Here is a 20,157-nt window from a genome sequence, read left to right as displayed (position 1 = left end):
AGGTTTCCTTTTTATGGATGGACAAAGCCTGATGCAGAAAGTTCCTGCTGGCTTTTTGTTACAGTTGTCATCCATTTATTACTTAGCCTGCCCCAGAGGAAGTTAGTTGAAGCTATATATTTTTTTATATTTCATTGTCTCAGCTTAGGTACTCTGATGGCTTGAAGGTCACATTCAAGTTTGTTTTAGCAGCTGTGATGATTGTAAATGTTGGGATGGGTCTTTTTGTCAGAATGTGCAGTGAAACTGCAGTCCTTGACAAAGTATAACACCATGAAATTCATTGTATTGGGTGGGGTACAAACAACCACTTCAACACAATCCCTCTGTGATACACTCACAAATTATCTGTCCATCTGTGTGTTCCATTTATTTCATAGACTCATCTCTTCTGGGTTACATACTTTTCACTCTGTTGCAAATTCTTTTATGTATATGTTCTCTGTGTGTGTGCACACGGGCACAGACACACACACTTGTGTATATATTCAACATTTATTTACTTGCATTCTTCTGGGACAGAGCAAAGGAATTTTTTTTCTGCCATAGGCTTCTCATGGAATTCAGTTTCTGCCCTCTTCTTTGCAGTTTGGATTTGAGAGCATCACGGAATGGGGAACATCCCAGGGTAGTACAATATTTGTATTCTAAATATAGCAAATACCACAAATACCAGAGAAGCAAATGTCTGTATCCCAACATCAGATTGGTCCCCTAGACAATTCAGTTCCCAGACTGAGAAAATCTGAAGTATTAATTTCTTACAATTTCTTCTTTAGGAGGACTTGATCCAGGATAATTTAACTACCCTCTAGTTTCCATGGTCCAAGATACCTGGCTCTGAGAGTGGAGCTTTGTGGGATTCAATACATTTGGCCTGTTTGGCAAACTGCTCACAGAAAGTGAGTTCTAACATTGGTTTGTAAGTTGTGACAAATCAAGGATAGTCAGTTCCTAATGTTATACTTCGTTTTATTTGTGCTATTTGGGTTTCTTCTACTGTCTTTTTACAACTTTGAATCCGAGAACAAATTCTTTAATAAGCAGGGTTTTTTTTCAGCTGAGATAAAATAAAGTCAGGAGGATTTTGGGTTGCCATAAAATGTAAGTTGTGTGGTGGCCAAAGCATAAAGCAACTCCAAGAGCTGCAATCCACTTGACATCTGTGGCATAGAGCAGCAGGACTGTGTGGGCAGCTTGGTGTCCATGGCCAGAATGCACAGGAGCTTTCTTTCATGCTCCAGCAGGAATGTACCCCCAAAGATCATTCAGGAACAGCTTAATCAGGGATTAAATGGGGCTGTGCAGTCCTGAAGTCCATTCTGGCACCTCCTGCCAGGATAACTCTTTCTTTGAAACTTGAGTCATGCTTTGCCTCTCAAGTAGACATTTGTTTGGCTTACTGAAGGTGGGGATTTCCAGGAAGGACTCAATCAGCTCCACCTGAAAAATGAATTGGAAATAAGACACAGAGTGCTGGAGGGACAAAGAAATATTGGACTGGATGAATGAGAAGAAAAAGTGGAAAAAACAGAGAAAGGGCAGTTGGAAATGAGATGAAACAGATGCTGAATAGGAACTCAACAGGACCTGCTGCAATCTCTGGGGCATTCATGTTCCCCAGACTGTGTATTGCTTAAGCTAAGCCTAGGGTTTGCAACATTAAATGGTCCTAAAAAAGTCTTTGAGGCCTTTTCTGTGTGGATTTGACGAATAAGAGTGATCTTGTTTCTCCTTGGGACTGTCTCAGGGAGGAGCACTGCAGCTTAGAATATTAACAAGGCTTTGTAGTTAATGGGAGCCACTGCCTTTAAGGAGATGAGTTTGTTCCTGACAGCTCAGAACCAGGGAGAAAGTGAACAAAGGAGAAGGGGGAGAGGGAGAAGCAGTGACTATTGAAATAAGATATTAATAGGATAGAAAAAAGCAGAATTAATAAAGACTTCTTAAAACATGCCATCAAGAACCTTGCCAGTGCAGAATTATTCATGTACATTTACTATTGTTTTTATCTGGCTTAAGCTGTAAGATTTCTACCATTTCCCTTGGGAAACTTTTCTGTGAGAGAATAATTCCTTCATTGGAAAACTTTTTTGATATTGATCTTAAATTAGATTTTCTTGATTTTCTCCCATTACTTTGAGTTATGTCAAGTTATGCTGTACTGAATTGCCCTCTCTTTCTGTCATATATCTGTAGATAATTATCACTGTCTACTTAAAACCCCTGCCACAGTGCATGCTAGCTATGAGGATGACATACCTATGGTCCCAGTGCTGTGCCAACAAGTACAGGCTGGATTTGTTTTGCTCCTTCCTTATCAGCTCTCCCCGAGTGTTTTAGCATTTCTTCAAGCTCTGTTGGATTTGGGAGCACATTTCTGGAGAAGAGGTACTGAGACAGAATGTAGCACACCAGGCGCCGTCACATCTGAGCCACGGAGATGGAGCCTCTAAACTTCATTCCTGGATGATATCTTTGCCTGTGCAGACCAAAATAGCCTTGGCTGTGTTCTTGTTGCAGTCTGATGCAGGTCTCACCTCCTGTCTGTGAATCTCTTTCAGCTTTACTACTTGCAGGTCTTCTGTATGTCAAATATCTCTGTTTTGGATTTATTAGCTATATTTTCAAAATGAATGCTCATTCTATTATTTTCTAGCCCCATTTCTAACATCTCCAGATCGCTTTTGGTTATTTTCCTGCTCTGGTGAACTTTTAGCATCTCATAGTCTGTAAGTGTTGGTACTGTCTTGATTGCTGCTGCTTCTAGAAGATCCATGAAAATATTGCATGAGGACAGACGCAGCACCCAGGGACGGCACAGGTTGGCACTTCTGCAGAGGGTACCTGAAGGGTAGGAGAGGAGATTGTGATGCTGTCCATACCCCTGGCCTCAGCAATGTGGGTAAAGCAACTAAAGAAAACAAGTGCAAAAAGGACATCAGAAGCCAGAGGTGGCATTATGCCTGGGAGGGGATGAGAGAGGAATATCAGGCTGGCCAAAGTAGGTTGGAAGGAGCTAAAGATGATCTTTAAGGTCCTTTCTAACCTAAGGCATCCTATGAGTCTGTGATTCTATGTTCTGTCTGTGTTTCATGGGAGAAAAGATGGCTAATACCAATGGAAATAAACACATGGTTGGTTGGCTGTAATTCCACTGCTGGGTTGTTTTTAGCTTGCACCACAGTACTGATCTCTCAAAATCCTTCTCCCTACTCTGCTCGTGAGAGCTGGAGCAGGAAAACACACTCAGGTGAAAACAATGTGCATGAGAGTGAGCCAGGCTTCTCCTACCTGGAAATGAATTTGGGGTTTGGTTGTGCCAACCTGGATCCAGCCTCAGATGCTCTGAAAAAGCAGGGAAGGCTCCTGTACCTGCCTGGGCACACTGAGGTGAAGCTCTGCTGCCCCAGAGGCTGCTGTTTGTCTCCTCAAGGAGAGAGGGAGGGAGGGATGGATGGAGCCATCCTGCAGGATGAGTCAGGAGCCATCAGCTGGGTCACCTTGGGTTTCAGTGCTGGCAAACAGCAGCCCTAAGCCCCAGTTGCTTGTTCTTCCCTGGGCCCTCCCTTACCTCTGTGGGATCATTCTGACAGGGGATATTTAAGTCAGTGTAGCTATGCATTAAGAAGGGCTCTAGATAATATAACAATACAAAAAACGGTGACAGCACATTTAATTAACTATTTCCACTTCAGTTTTGCCCTTGCACTTGTCTTCACTGTGAGTTCAGTACTGCTGCCTGGCTTAGTTTAGCCAAGGCACAGCACACCTGTGTTCCTGTAGGAAGTGGTGGGCTCTTTCTCTCCAAGCCAGGTGGGATGGCTGCAATTCCCACCTTCCTGGGTCTTGCCTGCATCTCTAAATACTCAAAGCCTTGGTCAGGCATCACTTATGGCTACTGATTACTGCTTCTTAAAATTCATCTGTGTCCACAAGTCATTTAAAAAGCATTTTCCACATCTGTCTCTGGGTGTCCCAGCCCATCAAACTAAACTACCAATCTGGTTTTCCACAGCTGTCAATTTTGCTGCTCTCGTTTCCACTCGATTGCAGGGAGGAAAGCAACAACTGTGCAGTGTCCAGTTTTCCATTCTTTGTCTCCCAGCGAGCTGTCAGAAGCTGGCGTGGATTGCAGAGCCTCCTGTGTTTGAAGTTCTCTATTTTTTTTCTTTCTGGCACTTCAAATGCTGCCGGGGCCCCCCGAGGTTGAGAACCAAGTTTGTCAGACAGAGGGGTCAGAGGAGGGTTAGCGATGCTATCGCTGAGCACAACTGTCATCACCAGCCCGGAGTTACGGCCTCGGGAGCTGCTGCTGCTGCTGATCCACAGCTACCTGGGAAGAGTGGCAGCTCCTGCTGCTGCTGTGGCTCTTTGGGAGCAGGGGTGACCCCAGGACAGGGGCACAAATGGGAGATGTCCCCAGAGGAGAGCACTGGTGCTGTGGTCCCAAGTTGGAGCCCAAGCCTGTTGATGCTGCTGGAAGGATTCGTGGTGCTTTGGGGGTTGTTGAAGCCCCACCTGCACAGCACATGTAGGAAGAGGGATGATACTTAATTCTTGAATAAATCAGCTATTCCCATTTTCATACCCAAAACACTTCTGAATGTTTTCACACCAGAAGACAAAGTGTTTCCTCTCCATTTCCCTTCTCTATCCCCACTTTCTCAGCATCCACCTGTGGTCACTTGGAGAAGGAGGAATAGAGAAATGGCTTTTTCTACGGCAGACACTGACATTTGCTTCCATCCTCTCTGCCCAGTCTATGAATAAATGGCATCTTTGTTTTCCTTTTCTTGAGAGGGTCAACGTATCATCCTTGTGTTGTACCTTATAGATTTAAGTAGGAGGCACTAGGCAGGTTCCTGGTGACATTCCCAGGAAATCTGCCCACAGGCAGGAGCGATTTGGGGTGTCACGAGTGTGGAACAAACTGCACAGGCCCAAGGCAGGCCCTGGAGCTCCTCTTTGGTACCTGTGAAGAATTTCTTTATGAGACTTTCATGTCACTGCAGAAGGAATTAAGGATGCATTCATTATTTTTGTATTGGTAAAATTTCATCATAATTATTCCTACATGAATCACCTTCAAGAGTGCATGCTGGAACAGCAGCTTGAGGTTTCTGTCTTGCTGATCAAACACCGTGTAAGAAGAGGGTGTCTTAGAAAGTTATCACACAACAAAATCTGAGTAGAGTGGGAATGACTGTACTGGTGGCTGTATATCCATTGATGGATTGTCTGCCCCCAAATGCTTAAGTCTTGTTAAAATATGAATATGGTTCGTCTTGTTAAAATATGAATATGAATGGATTGCTCAGCATAACAATGATACAACATTGTACAGAATACTAAGCAGGTTTCCAAACATTTGGCATTAAAGAGTTTTTAACCTAAAAGGATGGAATCTACCAGGGTGACATTTTAAGTTTTATCCTACTTTGTGATAGCAAAGAGCCTCATTGGCACCAAGATATATATTGAATTAGCTAAACAGTTAATTGATGAAGTTCAGGCTTTAAAATGAATGCCTGTAAATGGAGGCAATTCATCTGCAGTGTCCAGTAACACCAGTGAAGTCAGTGAAATTACAGCAGGATTGAATTTGAGTCCTTCTGCCTTTGCTTATCAGCAATTCAACTTGCCCAGACATTTTATGGGGAAACGTTTGCCTGAGGCTGTTTACACTGGCTATGCTTAAGATTTGGAAAGGAAGGGAAAAAAAAAAAAAGAGCAGCTGTAGGAAGAAATCACAAAAATACTTTGTGTAATGCTCTGCCTCCTTTTTCTCTCTCCTGTAATAACAGGGCAGCACTCTGAGGAAGCGGAAGATGTACGAAGAATTCCTGAGCAAGGTCTCCATTTTGGGTCAGTTGCCCTTTGGAACTTGGCTGTTGCTTTCTCTGTTATTCACATTGGCAGAATGAATTTTGATCTGTGATGGCACGATGAAAGGAGCAGTGCTCAGACAGAAGGTCTCGCATTGTGTTGTCTCTGAAGGAATGAAAGTGTAAAGGGCCCTTTTTGTTCTTCTCGTTCTTTCCTGTGCACTGCCCATGGGCTTGGAGCACGCACTAGAGGTGGAGCAGGCACACACTGGTACTTTCAGTAGCTGCTGCTGAGTAAAGATCATGTGGCTAGAGCAGAAAGCAGTGCAGAGATATGAATTTCTCATAAAATCCAGTTACATCCTCCCAGGGAACAGGTGAGAAGCTTTTTCCTGCAAGAATACAGTGTTTGTGTGCACTAAACTAACCAACCTTACAAATCAAACTGGACTGATCTTTTTTCTTCTGTGCATTTACAGCCCCTGTCTCACATTCTTAAAACATCTGTTTAGCTTCTTGTCCTTGGATTTTGTTTCCCTTTGATTAATGTGATAGCCACGAAATTTGGACATGTTCTTGATGGCCTTCAGTAGGAAAAACAACAAACCCATAATGCCTGACCAATCAATCACCATTAGGAGAACAAAAGCCTCTAATAAGGAGGACAGTGTTAGACAGTACAATGAGTTGTTGATTCTGTAGGAGAAACATCATGTTTTTGCTGGGGCTGTTTGGAAAAAAACAGTCCAGGATTTATTTGCTATATAATTAAAGTATTTGTATTTCTACTTAAAATTTTTCTGTTTGTTTTTTGTTTGTTTTGTTTTGTTTTGTTTATGATATTCACCTACCATTCAAGCTGAGATACCTGAAATATGAGAGTGTCTCAGTGAAAGTATACTTGAACTTCTGGGAGGTGCTATCCATGAGATTTTCAATGATATTTGTATGCTTAAAGTGAGGCCAAGTATGTTGCTCACTTATTAATGAAGTTTCCATAATTTAAAATCCTTCTTTTATGCTTAATTTAAATCTTCCTAAATTAAGAGCACAAATTATACCAAATTACAATGAGTATTTAAAGAAAAAAAGAATCTGTGCACCTGCACTAATGAGGAGCAATTACAACAATGAGACATCTCAAAACAATTTCAGAGTAGAAAAGTTATTCAGAGATGTGCTTCCTTAAACACATTCCTTCATTGTGGTTTGCATTGTAATTAGAGCCTAATTTGTAGTGTGGCTTTTGAATCTTGGTTCAAAAAAAGAGGAAGGACTTTAAGATTTGAACCTTTTTTTAAGTACAGAAAAGCAGTGAACAAAATAACACATCATTGCAGGAACATGGAAATTTAGGTGAAATGTGTAAGGATCTCTTTGACATGTCTAAAAAGTAGATGACACCTGCAAAGCAGAAAGATATTTTAGAAATCTCAAAACAGCAGTGAAAATTCAACTTCACTTAATCCCTTACTGTGGTCAGAACTCAGCGATTTCCTGGTGGAAAAACCTCTACCTGCTTCTTATGTTTCTTTTTTCCAAGGTCTGTCCAGTGTCTGTAATTAGTTGTATAATTGCAAGAGTCACATTTTTTTTAAATCTAAGGATTTTTTTAGATTATTAGTAGTTGCTTATGAAAGAAGTGATTGTTTTAAATTTTTCTTCTGGAGTTTAATTAAATATAAAGTAGTGAATAGATATGTACAATTTAGGCATTGGTCTAATTTATCTGATACTTCAACTCTGCAACTAAAACTTGTAGAATATTCTATATAATGTTCTCTTTGCAAGAATTATTAACCAATGTATTTGTAGTGGTACAGTTCCCTTAGACAAAAGAGAGACACTTCGTGACTAGAGCTCGAATTAGCTTTGAATTTTTCATAAAGCCAACTGAAGAAGAAGTTTCAAGAGGCTCTTTCTTTTCATTGTTAATTACTGAGGTTCTTTAAAAAAAAAGAGAGAATGTCTTCTCTAGTCTGTATGAAAGAGTTCTATGCTTATTTTTAATCAAACAGAGAAGTTTTTGAATGTTGCATTGACAAAATGGGCTTGGTCTTTGACATTAGTTCTTCTGCAGCAAAGGTCACAAACACACTAGGAAAATGCTTTAGGTGGGGAAAATGTTAGAAACAATGAATTTCCCAAGCAGCAACAAGAAAGTGGCATAAAAACATGAAGCTGTGTCAGTCAACTCAAAACTTACCTTTGGTGCTTTGAGCACTTTGGTCTGGTTTTGTTACCAGGCTCAGGGTAACAGATTTTGAGCTCAGCCTAAAGACATTTTAACTTATAAGGAACTTCCTTTCACCCTCACACAATCCTTCTAAGCAATATTTTGAAAAAAAAATTGGGAAACCAGAGTCTGATGGAATGGCACACATCTAATCCTGGTGTCAGAAAGTGTATCTTGACTTACATTAGTTCAATAATTCATAGTAAGTAGGAATCAGCAGAGCTCTGGGACATGAATTTCAGCCCAGCTTTTTGAGGCAGTGAAGGCTAAATCATCGTATTATCTGTTGCTTTTAATAACTTTTAAACCTGTAATTTTTCAGTCAAATCTGATCAAAGTACAAAAGTTCAAGTACAATTCACTCTCTTGAATTCTCATGCAAATGTGTGTTGGAGAGAGACACAGGTGGTACCTCCTCTCTGAGGGCAGGGATTTGGGGCAGTGCAGGTGGGTGATGAGGACCCTCATCACAGGCTGCATTTGCTCTGTTAATCCTAAAACAGACCTGTCATTTTGAATGATGGATTTTTTTTTTAATTTTGATAACTTTTTATCCCTTAAATGAGGGAATGAAAAGGAAAACACTTTGCAGGCCATCCTGCTGGCAGATGAAGAAGGGGTGCCATTTCAAACATCCATAAACGTGGATGCCTCTGTCCTCCTGCTGCTCGTGCCACCAAGGTCTGGCCATTGGCCCTGGTGGTCTCACCCATCCTTGAGATGCTGCATCACCCACCTGCAGCACACCAGGAGGGCAGCTCTGAGGAAAACACTGTAGGACTTGTCCTGACACCTGGTGTGGGATGTGCTGAGGGAATTTTGGGTGCTCCCATAGCTCCAGGCAGCTCCTCAGCTGCTCCAGGCCGTGGCAGTGCCAGGGCAGCACGGATCAGATGGCAGGAGTGAGGAATCAGAGCCAACTTCTCCTGTCCAACTTTTGAGATTGCTATCTGGGTGATTACTGATGGCTAGGACACAATGAATAAATACATTCATGTTTCCCAACTGGAGGTTCGTGCAAAGTGCCTGGATGAAAGAAATGTTTCTTTTATAACAGAACCAGGCACGGCAGAGCTGTCAGTTTAGATATGAATCTTCAGCCAAAGTTGGAGTGTTTTTATAATATAGCTTTATGGTCTTCAATATTTTAGAGTCCCTGGACAAATGGGAGCGGCTGACAGTGGCTGATGCACTGGAACCTGTCCAGTTTGAAGATGGAGAAAAAATTGTTGTGCAGGGAGAGCCTGGTGATGACTTCTTCATTATTACAGAGGTAAGATTGGCAACCTGATAAGCTCTGTCATTTCCTGGTAAAGATCAAGGCTTTGTATTAAAGATGTTTGGATTCAGTTCAATCTCTTACCTCAGCATAAATCTAATTCCACTTAAACCAGGAGACCTCCTCAAAATTCAAATGAATTCAGAGACCAGTTCCATGGAATTGTCTTAAGTGGAACAATCTCCTTTCCAGTGAACTGAAAATGCAGATTAATTTTGAGGTGTGTCTAGTGTCTTTACTGTTTGAAGGTTTGTTTACTATGGAAGATTTTTCTAGTTCCAAATTTCTGATACTTCAGCAGGGCTGGTCAGCCACAGAGTGCATTGATTGTTGTTCCCAAAGGGACTTACAGGGGATATCACAAATGGACATCTGAAAACTGGAGCAGGAGACCTGATCAGAAGATGGATAATTTGTTCTTTGTTTTGCTTTAAACTCAGTCCTAATGGCTGAGCCAACTTTTTGTTTACTCTGACACAGGCAGACAGATCTGTCAGGCAGCTGAAAATGCTGACATCTTTTTGGGAGATTATCTGACACTTCAGTTCCACCATCTCACTTCTGCAAACAGATGCTGGCGGGGTTCCCCCCCTTCTCTGACATAAATATTTGGATCCCTGGTATCTCACACAAGTACCAAGGCACTGTGATATAACAAGCTACAAGGAGGTATTAGAGAGACTCAGAATGAATAGCAGGAGAGCACAGGGATATGATTGTCTGTGCATTGTGAGTGTTCCTATGCAAATATACAGCCCAGACATAGCCAACATATGGCTGTGGTGACAGCTCCAGGGCACACACCAGGCCTGGTGTTACATGACCAAAAAGGAGTTCCAGTGGTGGCACAGCAACTGGGTGGGAACTGGAGCCTCTCAGTGTGGGAGAAGGTGGGTCAGAGGGTGGTCATGGTGTGGCTTTGGGATCCAGTTGTATGCACACAGAATGCATCCCAGGCTTTGCTTTGCTTGCTCTATATCTGTGGAATTTTGGACAGGTGCCTCTATGCAAAGCAGCCAGAATTTGGTTCATAATCAATATCTGACATTTAAAGTTCCATCCTTCCTTCCTCTTGAGTGTTGGAAATACGTATTTTATTTATGAACATAGTTTTTCTTCTATGCTCACAAAATTGTCAGTGCAAGTAACTGCACCTGTCTGTCATACAGGGAAGCAATTCAGGAGCTTTAAATATGTGACAAGCAGTGTCCCATCAAAACAACAGTGTTAGAATAAATGAGACTAGATATTAGATAGGGAATCTTTTTTATTAAGAAGATGTTTAGTATATGAGAAAAATTTAGGAAACAGAAGTTTTTTCAGAAATATGGAATTTTTATTGCTCCTAGTATTTCTGAATGTGCCTTTATTCCTTACAGCAGAAGGAGACTAGGAAAATCTAATTTTCTTAGACATTGAATCCCATGTGGAAAATTGGCAACTTGCTTAAGAGTTACCAAGGGCCTTTATTTTCCCCCTCTTGCTGAAACAGCTGTTAAGACTTGAATGGGTAGAAAAGCATTAACACTGCATTCTGTAGAAAGTCTCTGCTCACCTCACTCTTCCACTGCAAATCTGACTTCATTTCTTATTTTGGAAATTGCCTGTATTTTTTTACTTTAAAGAATGAACATCTAGTTTCAACTATTTCTTGAGCTGCAGCAGTATTTCTCTGCTCACACAGAGTTTAAGCTTTGTTTTTTAAATGTGATTTTTACAGGAGTTCACATCTTTAATTTTAAGCTTGTCTGTAGGAAAAATTGCTGCAAGTCACCAGGAACACATTATTCTACAACCTGCTTGAAAGTAGTTTTGGCTGGTTTGTTGTCACAATATGTTGAAAAGCCATTAGCTTCTTTCATATGCTTTTTGATGTTTGTGGTCTTCTAATCCAAGCCACTAAAATGCAGCCAAGTTGTTTGGCTGCTGTATATGCAGAAAACCATTTCATATATCACTAAAATGCAGCCTCCTTTGGAGCACAGCGTGTCCAGTACTACAAAGTTAACTTGGCCACATGATTTTTGGACAAGGTACTCATTTACCTTTTTATTTACTCATTTTACATTCCATGCAGCCCAGAAAGCCAGTTGTGTCCTGGGCTGCTTCAGAAGCAGCGTGGCAGCAAGTCAGGGGAGGTGATGCTGCTGCTCTGCTCTCTGTGTCCAGCTCTGGGGTCCCCTCCCCAGGGGAGGCCACTGAGATGATCAGAGGCATGGAGCCCCTCTCCTGGGAGGAAAGGCAGAGAGAATTGGGATTGCTCAGCCTGGAGGAGGCTCCAGGGTAACCGAGCTGTGGCCTTCCAACACCTGAAGGGAGCCTGCAGGGAAGATGGAGAGACTATTTGCAAGAGCCTGGAGTGACAGGACAGGGAAATGGCTTCAAAAGAAAGAGAGTAGCTTTAGATTAGATATCAGGAAGAAATTCTCCCCTGTGAGGGTGGGGAGGCCCTGGCACTGGGTGCCCAGAGAAGGCTGCCCCATCCTTGGAGATGTTCAAGGCCAGGTTGGATGGGGCTTGGAGCAACCTGAACTACTGGAAGGTGTCCCTGCCCATGGCAGAAGGTGGAACGAGCTGATCTTTAAGGTCACATCCAACTCAAACCATTCTACAATTTATCATAAACCATGATCATTCACACCATGCCTTAGACAAATCAGTTATCACTTTGTAAAGCTTATATCACTTTTAAAGCTTTGGTGCATCCCAAATACTTGGTTCCAAGTGGAATCTTGGAACTTTATGACAGTGACTCCTGGCATAAAAACTTCTCTGAGGCACCCAGGAGTCACATATGGATTTAAATTTGTTGAAATTCATACATTAGTCATTCATTTCTGGTTAGTCTGCCCTGCTGCCTTGCTCTGTGCCATCCCTTTGGGACATTGTAAGGACATTGGTCCTGCCCAAGGACACAGCCTGTGAGTGGAATGGCACCTTCAAGATTTGCAGACTGAAGAGAAATCATTGAAACCTTTTGAAAGGGAGACTCATATTCCCAGTGATGATCCAAACACCAATTCCTTCTTTAAACCAGGAATACCATCCTAGTTAGTATGGGTAAGTCCAATTAGTTTCCTCATTTTATCAAACATATTCACCTTTTCCCTGTATTTCTTACTATAACCTTTTTGTCATGGCTTTCTGTCCACCTTCCTGCTGCAGTGTTGCACAGTTTATTTGGGGTGCAGGTTATTTGAGGTGCAGCCTGTGTGCATGGAAATGCTGCAGCTCCTCTTGGAAAGTGAGGCTGCAGCAGGAGCTCAGCCAAATTATTAGAATAACAGAAAATGCACACAGGGAAGAATCACAGGAAACCAGAGCTTTTAAAGTTCACTGCTCTCCAAGCTGTTTATGGTTAATTTTTTGCTAAAAAGTCTAATGAGAAAAGTGTATACCCTGAGATTCCAGGACACCTACAGTTTTTCTGCCATCCTAAATCTTCACAGTCACCAGTAAGATGTTTACTTGCAGTAGTTTGGGTTCTTGTCTGTTTAAGTATCAAGCAGCCTTCAACAAGATTTAGTTCCAATATTTAAAGGTTGTGGGTTTTTTTTCCCAGAGATAGAATTATTGTAATGTTTATACCATATTCCTTAATGTGAAAATAGGATCAGATGTGAATGTCTGCTTATAAAAGCAAAGTAATGACTTCTGTGAGATTGATTTACTGCACTTGAAATGAGTAATTGAAAAAAATAAATAAATAAAAAGAAGCAGCCCTGCAGTTTCTGTATTTTCAGATATTTCCAGGTCTTACTTTCCCACTATGGTTTTCACACAACAAACTCAGGCTTTCCCAGACCAGACAGATGTGGAATGTATCTGCTGGATTCCAAGGTCATGGAATTATCCCATATGAGATTCCTGGCACAGAGGTGAAAAACTTTAAGCACCATGAAACAATTGTTGCCATAAAGAATTATATTTTGGCAAGAGTAAATCATAACAGATGTTCGGTTTCTAACAAATAAATTTGCAGTTGTGTCGTGCACTGCCACACTGTGTACCCAGCAGCGGGGAGGATTTATTCATCTGACTTCAGATAACGCAAATATTTTTAGCCAGCATTTTAAAGTGGTGGATGCAAAGGCATGTGAGCTTTGTGGAGTTGAAAGTCCCTTTAAATGAAATGCCAGTTGAACAGGGGCTGGTTTTATTCCCAACTTGCGCCTTGCCACTGACTCCAGCTCAAACAGTAGCTCAAACCAGTGTAGTACTGCTCTGAAACTGGAAAGAAAAGAGGTTTTTGCTGTTGTCTAGGTTACTGAGAAAGGTAGTGACAATAGTATTAAAAATAGCGGTTATGCTCATGTACCACTCTCTTAAGCTCAGCTTCCAGCTTGGCTGGGTGGCACAGGACCTCGAAGTCTGCGAGGCAGCTGCCAAAAGTGCAGGGACCTGCAGCCTGCTGGGCTTTCCAGCTGCCAGCCCTCCCCTCTCGGAGCGCTGGCATCGCCGTGCCCGGCGCGCCCAGCCTGGCACGGGGCTCACCCGCACTCAGAGCTTGCTGAGCTGCTGCCAGGTGGCCCAAATACTCATGAAGTTTGACACAATTTAAGAAAAATGTGTGCGCAGACACGAACGTGCGCAGGTGGAGGAGGAGAGAGCAGCGAAAGGTTTCTGACAGGGCCACGGTGAACCTGAAGAGCACAGCTTGTGGCTGCCCTTTAAACGTGCAGCCTGTCGTCTGCTCCCAGGACAGGTTGGTTTAAGTGGTGCAGAATTCATGGAAATAAATCTGCATGAGAAGTAAAACGTTTCCAATTAATAGCTGGTTGTGCTGCCCAGCAATCGCATGCAGCAGCCTAAAAATAAAAGATCTAAAAATAGAAGATAATTCACAGGAGACAATTCAAGGAGAAATGGACCCATGGTATCAAGGAGTTTGGCATTGAATTTTTGTTTTAACTTTAAAACTCAGTATAGTTAATTGCAGATTTATGGTGAGTTACAGAGGGTACTCCTCTGCAACTCCTTTGTGAAAAGCACTTAAAAAATTTGGGGATTTGTATTCTTCCTTATTACCCTGCTGGTTAGAGAGGAGGTGTGATCAGGGCATCTGATTTTCAGTTTCACCTGTTCTGTCTGTGGGCAGAACATTGCCCTCCCTGTTTCCCCAACAGTGGGAACAGCCCTAATGACACTTCTTAAAGGTGAGGAAAACCTTAATGGAAAAAGGCATAAATATCTGTCACTACTGAAACCAGGCAATGGGAATAGCAAAATCAGCAAATAAGAGAAAAAAACCCCACTGATAATGCAGAAGGCCTTTCAGAATTAATGTGTAGAGCTCTTAATTGAAATAAATGAATGAAATTAATTGGTAATGATTATTTTTCTGGCACTATCCTTGGCTGATCACATTGGAAACAGCCCAGTAGTCCTCGGTGGGGGCTGTTCCTTCCGTGCTTGCTGTTGACATTTCAAGTCAGGGCCACAAACCGGCTCCGGTCTGGGCAGGATCTGCTGTGAGTTCTTGATGAGAGTGTACTTGAGATAGTGTCCTGTAGGTGAAATCAGTGTTTCCAGCCCTGCTGACACTCCTGGCACGCTCTGGAGCGTCTCTGCACAGATGCAGTTCAAAGCCTGTAGGTGGAACAGTGTTTGTAAACTCTTCCTGCCATGGTAACCTCGGGAGGGCACCTGGTCCTACACAGAATTGGGCCTTTCTGTAGGAAAACTCGGCTTGAGTCTTAAATTACACAACGAGCATCTGAAGATTTATGATTTAAAAGCTCCTTAAGAAGGAGAAGAAAAAAAGAAAAAAAGAAAAATAATAGCCCAATTGTTTCCTGCCCTAAATCGTTGCTCCTTGACATTCTAACCTAAGAGAGACCCCTTTGGCACCTACCCCTGCGACAGGCAGGGGAACTACAAAGTAAACTCCTTCCTAGGGATAATGAAGTCACTGCCTTAGGCACACTCTGCTATCACACCTGATAATCTCTTTAAAACACAGTGCGATTAATTATTAATTAGGAAGATGAATGTTGTCTAGAAAAGGAGTTTCAAAGGGTACAAATCTGAACTGCTTAGTGTTACCAGGATTTTGTTGATACCGAAAATGTTTGTCAAAGGCAGTCTGCAGCGACTCCTAATGTACCCAATAAACAAAATATCCTGAATAAACAGAGCCAGCAGGCACCAGGGCTCTACTTATTTTTAACTGCACAGATATTGTTTCCCACAGAGCTCTTACAGGAAGGGGACGTTCGATTTTCTTGATATCACCCAGTTGTGCTGGGACAGCAGCATTTCCATTGGCCCTGCTGCAGAGTTCCTCTGTGCTCAGGATCCATTTTTCATGGCCAGCTGACGTCAAAGATGGAAAGTTGGTTGTGTGACTGGGTCCCATCCTGACAGGGATGGAGGTGAAGTGTTTTGCTGAGTCAAAGAGACTCAAATGTCAGTAAGTCCAGCTCTTGTTAAACTCAACCTGACTTCCATGGGCAGTGGGTCAGGCTGCATATCCATGGGATAATGTTTCATAGGAAGCAAATGGCTGCTCCCTTTCTTCTTCCCACCAGCCATGGATGTCCTGTCAGTGACTGCAGCTTTTGGCCTTTCCTTCCAACTCTCTCTCCAGCCCCACCAATAACCACTGCAGTGCAGGCACCTTGGGTGAATTCTGCAAAACCTGAAACCTCAGAAGTGATGTACGAGGGAGCATTTTCCTAACAATTTTGTGAAATTTCAGATTAGCCACTATTTCTAGTCTATTTTAAAGCTTTGCAGATTTCGTTCCTCGTTTGTGGCAGAAACCAGGACAACTGTATGTAAATGCCGTGAGTTGCTATGAACCCAGAGAGTGGAGAATAATATATAATAGTTTAAAAATGTACAGTTAAAAAATACTGTCAAACCCAGTCATGACTCAATCTTGAGTCCACAACCAAAGTTAAGTCCTCTTGCTTCATCCTTCTGCAAGACCATTAATGCCAGATAGCTTTTATATTAGGAAAATGAGTATTTTTGAAAAATGAGTATTTTTTTGGAAAGGAAAATAGTGTAAAAGCAACGTGCACAGCCAATAGTTTGTGACGGAAAAGAGTTTTCACCTGGATTTGGCCCCTCCATATAGTATGAGATAAATAATTTTATAATTAAATAATTGTAAGAGTGTTAATAATTGTGGTCTATATTACATGCAACCTTTTAACCAGCTCATTCCTTTTTTCCTGCATGAACATCTCATGAAGGTCACATCCTCACCACACCTTCTCATCAGGTGTGTGAAGCAACCTCTGTGTTGCATGGTGTGATCTGAAGCAGAGAGCACAAGAATTGGGATAGTTCTTCATTCCTGAAAAAACAATTGATGGGAATTGGACACCTTGAAGGACCTTCATGATTTTGTTTATGGAAGGTCTAAGGCAGAGAAATAATCAGAGCCTGTGGACAGCACCCCATCCTGGAACATCCTTATTCCTTTAGGTTAAATGTTACCACTCAAAAAATGATGGGTGTTATTTTATACTGCAGGTTCTGTGGAAGTCACTTGCACTTTATATTGGCAGAAATCCGTTGATTTCTTCCCTTGTTTTTGTAGAAAGGTCTCTTTCATAAATCAAAGGTTGGCAAATAATAAAACCCCAAGATTATTTACTGGCTAAAGGAATATTTGCAGTGTCTTTGGCTACATAGTTCAAAGGATTTGTCTTCTTTTGGAAAGTAGCCCTAGAACTGCTGATCCTTAGCTCTAACATAAAAGCTGTCCCAGGAATGATGCTATCAGCAGTCCCTGAGGGCTGAAATGGCAGCTGAGGAGTGATGTGCTGGTGGTCTTCCAGGACACTGCGAGTGAGGACATTGCTTGTGTCAGCACCACGAGGTACACACAGGACCTGCTGTGTTACCCTGTCTTTGGGATATTGATAAACCTACCTCTAGAAACACAATTCCCAGGAGGATGCAGTGCAGCCATACTGTTCCCAAAGGCTTAAAAGTAGTTTTCCCAGCCTCTTTTTGCACATCCTATACCCAGCATAAAAAAAAAAAAGAGGTATGAATGTTTCCCCGGTTCACTTTTGACATGACAACTTGTGTAGGAGTCTCCAGTCTCATTCAGCTGTAATTTAAAACATCTGATTTGTAAACCCATAAAATTGAAGTTTATGCTGGAATGACAGACACACCCTGGCCTTGTACCACTATGGGATATGTGGAAATCAGGGAGATCATTTGGTGTGCAGAGAAGTAAACCCCAAAGCTAGAAATTGGCAGTTTCATTCTTAATATAAGCATGCCCCATTTGCATTTGCATAAAAATCAGAGTGCAGGATTTTCTCTGTACTCAAAGCAGCCTGTGACTTCTTCCTGAGCTAATATCAGTTGAGGGTATGGTTGGTGCTCTTTAGTCCTGTCCAGTAGTGTCTTCCTAGCAGGGCAGTCTGCAAAAGCATTGGAGGTTCACAGGGAATGAAAAGCCTCTCCATGGGAGTAAGGAGAGCAGCACAGGCTGTTTACCCCTTAAGGTTTTCAGGATCCCCATAAGCTCCTTTGGCACTGGAGCCTGAGCTCACAAGCCCCGATTCAAAGCACTTAGTCAAGGTGAACAAAAACTTTATGGCCTCAGGCATGTTAAATCTGAACTGACATTAAAGGCATCTGCTGTGTCAGGAGCTGGGAGCTTCTCTGTCTTCAACCAAAAACACTGCAGTGTAAACAAGACCTGAAATATGGTGGTGCTCAACCTAGAGGAAGAGAAATGGAGAACTTCCCAATCCCTGCTGGAGTTCATCCCTTTCTCTGGATCATGTTAAAGCTGTTCCTTAGTGGAATAGCTTTCGTCCCTCCTCTGCAAAGATATCACAGATTTGACTGCAGATTTGCTGCAAGAATATAGCCCTTAGGGATCCTTTCTTAGCTGTGCAGTGTGGATTTTCTGGAGCATGCAAGACCCTTCTCAGTGTGCTCCAGGATGAGGCAGTTTTGAGTTTGTGAGGTTTTTTCTTCTGAATTTCAGGATTTGGTCCTTTGGATACACAAGATTCACCAACTGAAAGGACACAAAAAGAGCTTTCCATGGGGTATTTTCCTGATCTCTTTAATAAACTCTCTTCTCTCCTCCCTCCAGTTTACTCCAAGTTTTATTTCTTGCTCAGAAGCTGCTGCCCTCGCTGGCTACAGCTGCTCTCCCAGCTCTGGTCACAGCATTAGTTATGAGACTTTAATGACAATGTCTGCCTCAGCCTTTTGCTTGGTCTGGTTACTTCAGCATCTACAGAATGTTTTCACAAAGAAGCAGATGGTGGTAGGAGTAATTGGGCTGTAAAACAGCATTAACAGCTAAAACGATTTTCACCAGAAAGGATTCTGCAGGCAGGGTGAGGGAGGTTCAGCACTGTTTTCGTGTTTTCTCTCCCATACATTCACCCCTGCCCTGGCTGTAGGTGGTAGCTCTCTGCTTCCAGGAGATGAGCCCTGTCAGGTCAGTCACAAATATGAACAGTTGATGAATAACCCATTATAAAGTCACTTTTATGTTGACTCAGTGGATGTTTCCTGGCTTCAGAGAGAGGCAAGATAATGGCTAGCTTTGTAGAAAGAAAGAATCTCTAAAATGCAACATTTTTTTCCCTTTGTGACTTTTATTGCTTTGTACACTGACATGTCTGAGGGAGGAAAACAGGGCCTTGTTGCCAATAATCCACAGCACTTGGCACAGACAGTCTTTAAAATCTGGCACCGGGGTGAATATTAATTCAGTTGTTTTCCCACAGAAGCTACTGATTAGTCAAGGCCAAGTATCCCTGAGATGATTCATTAAAACCAACATCTGAGCCCACCTTTACTGAGTAGCTCTGCTTCTTGTCACCCCTGCAACAGGTGACAGAATGTGTAATGGAAGGGGCGACCAAAATCCCAGAAGAGAGAAAAGATGAAAATGCAGAGAAACCCCAAAGGCTGTGGTGCAATCACTTCCCAGTTTTCTGGGCATGGAGCCAGGACAACTAGCCAAGGGGGATCACACCCCAGGCAAGGGATTCCTCCCATGGCTCAGAGCTGCAATCCTTATTCCTCTGTCTCCATCCCCTTGCTCCCAGGCATCCCAGTCCCAGCTGGCAGCTGGTGGTTTGAAGTGTGGCACTACTGTGGCAGTGGTGCTGTGGTGTCCCTATGTCTGATGATGGGGGATGAGGATGTGATGGTGATGATGATGAAGTCATGAGTCCCCCAACATGTGGATTTGCCTCTACTGGACACCTGTGTGGTCTAGGCTGATGGTAGCTCAGCTGCTGTGGCTCAAGGGCAAGAATTTGAAGTCAATATATACTATGAAACTTAAAAGTTTTGCTCCTAGTAAAGTCTTCCAACAAGAAAGGCTTAACAAAACAAGAAATCTCATTTTTTACTTCTTTGTGCAAAACCCATTTTATTTCACCTGAGTATTGCAGGGGTGTCCATGAACAAAACAAATTGCAGCTGGTATAATTTCTTTTAGCTTTTCACTGTGTTTACTGGTCTCTCGCTGCCTGAATCTTGACTACTTCCATTTAATAACAGCATTTCTTTTACCTCAAGAGGAATACATAGGTACAGCACAGGTTTAATGCAGGCTATATCAAAGAAACACTGAAGGGAAAGATTGTCTGAGGTACTGCAGTAGGAGGATGAACAAAATGACTGAAAAGGTCTTCCCGTGTCAGACATCTATGATTTTAAATACTGAACGATCAAGACAAAGGCATTTCCTGGTGATTAATGATGGGCTGGGTGTAGTCATGTCTGGGCCTTAACCCTGGCCTCCTGTATATCCCTAGGAAATGCCCTGTGGCTTAGTTCTTTCTGCTGTTTTAAGCTACACTTGG

At 42.4% G+C, this 20,157-nt stretch overlaps 1 protein-coding gene across 4 annotated transcripts in view; it reads left to right on the top strand.

Annotated features, from left to right (window-relative positions):
• PRKAR1B (protein kinase cAMP-dependent type I regulatory subunit beta) overlaps positions 1-20,157 on the top strand; it is a 93,661-nt gene that overhangs the window by 64,847 nt on the left and 8,657 nt on the right. For all 4 annotated transcript variants that reach the window (XM_021539728.3, XM_021539727.3, XM_021539729.3 and 1 more), the window contains exons 8-9: positions 5,808-5,868; positions 9,216-9,337. In XM_021539728.3, coding sequence (XP_021395403.1) covers positions 5,808-5,868; positions 9,216-9,337 — 183 coding nt within the window. The remainder of the gene's footprint in view (positions 1-5,807; positions 5,869-9,215; positions 9,338-20,157) is intronic.

Source organism: Lonchura striata, chromosome 16 (genome assembly GCF_046129695.1).
Source record: "Lonchura striata isolate bLonStr1 chromosome 16, bLonStr1.mat, whole genome shotgun sequence".
Lineage (NCBI taxonomy): Eukaryota > Metazoa > Chordata > Aves > Passeriformes > Estrildidae > Lonchura > Lonchura striata.
The sequence above is the reverse complement of the archived record's forward strand: the minus strand, read 5'-3'. Positions and strand labels throughout refer to the sequence as shown.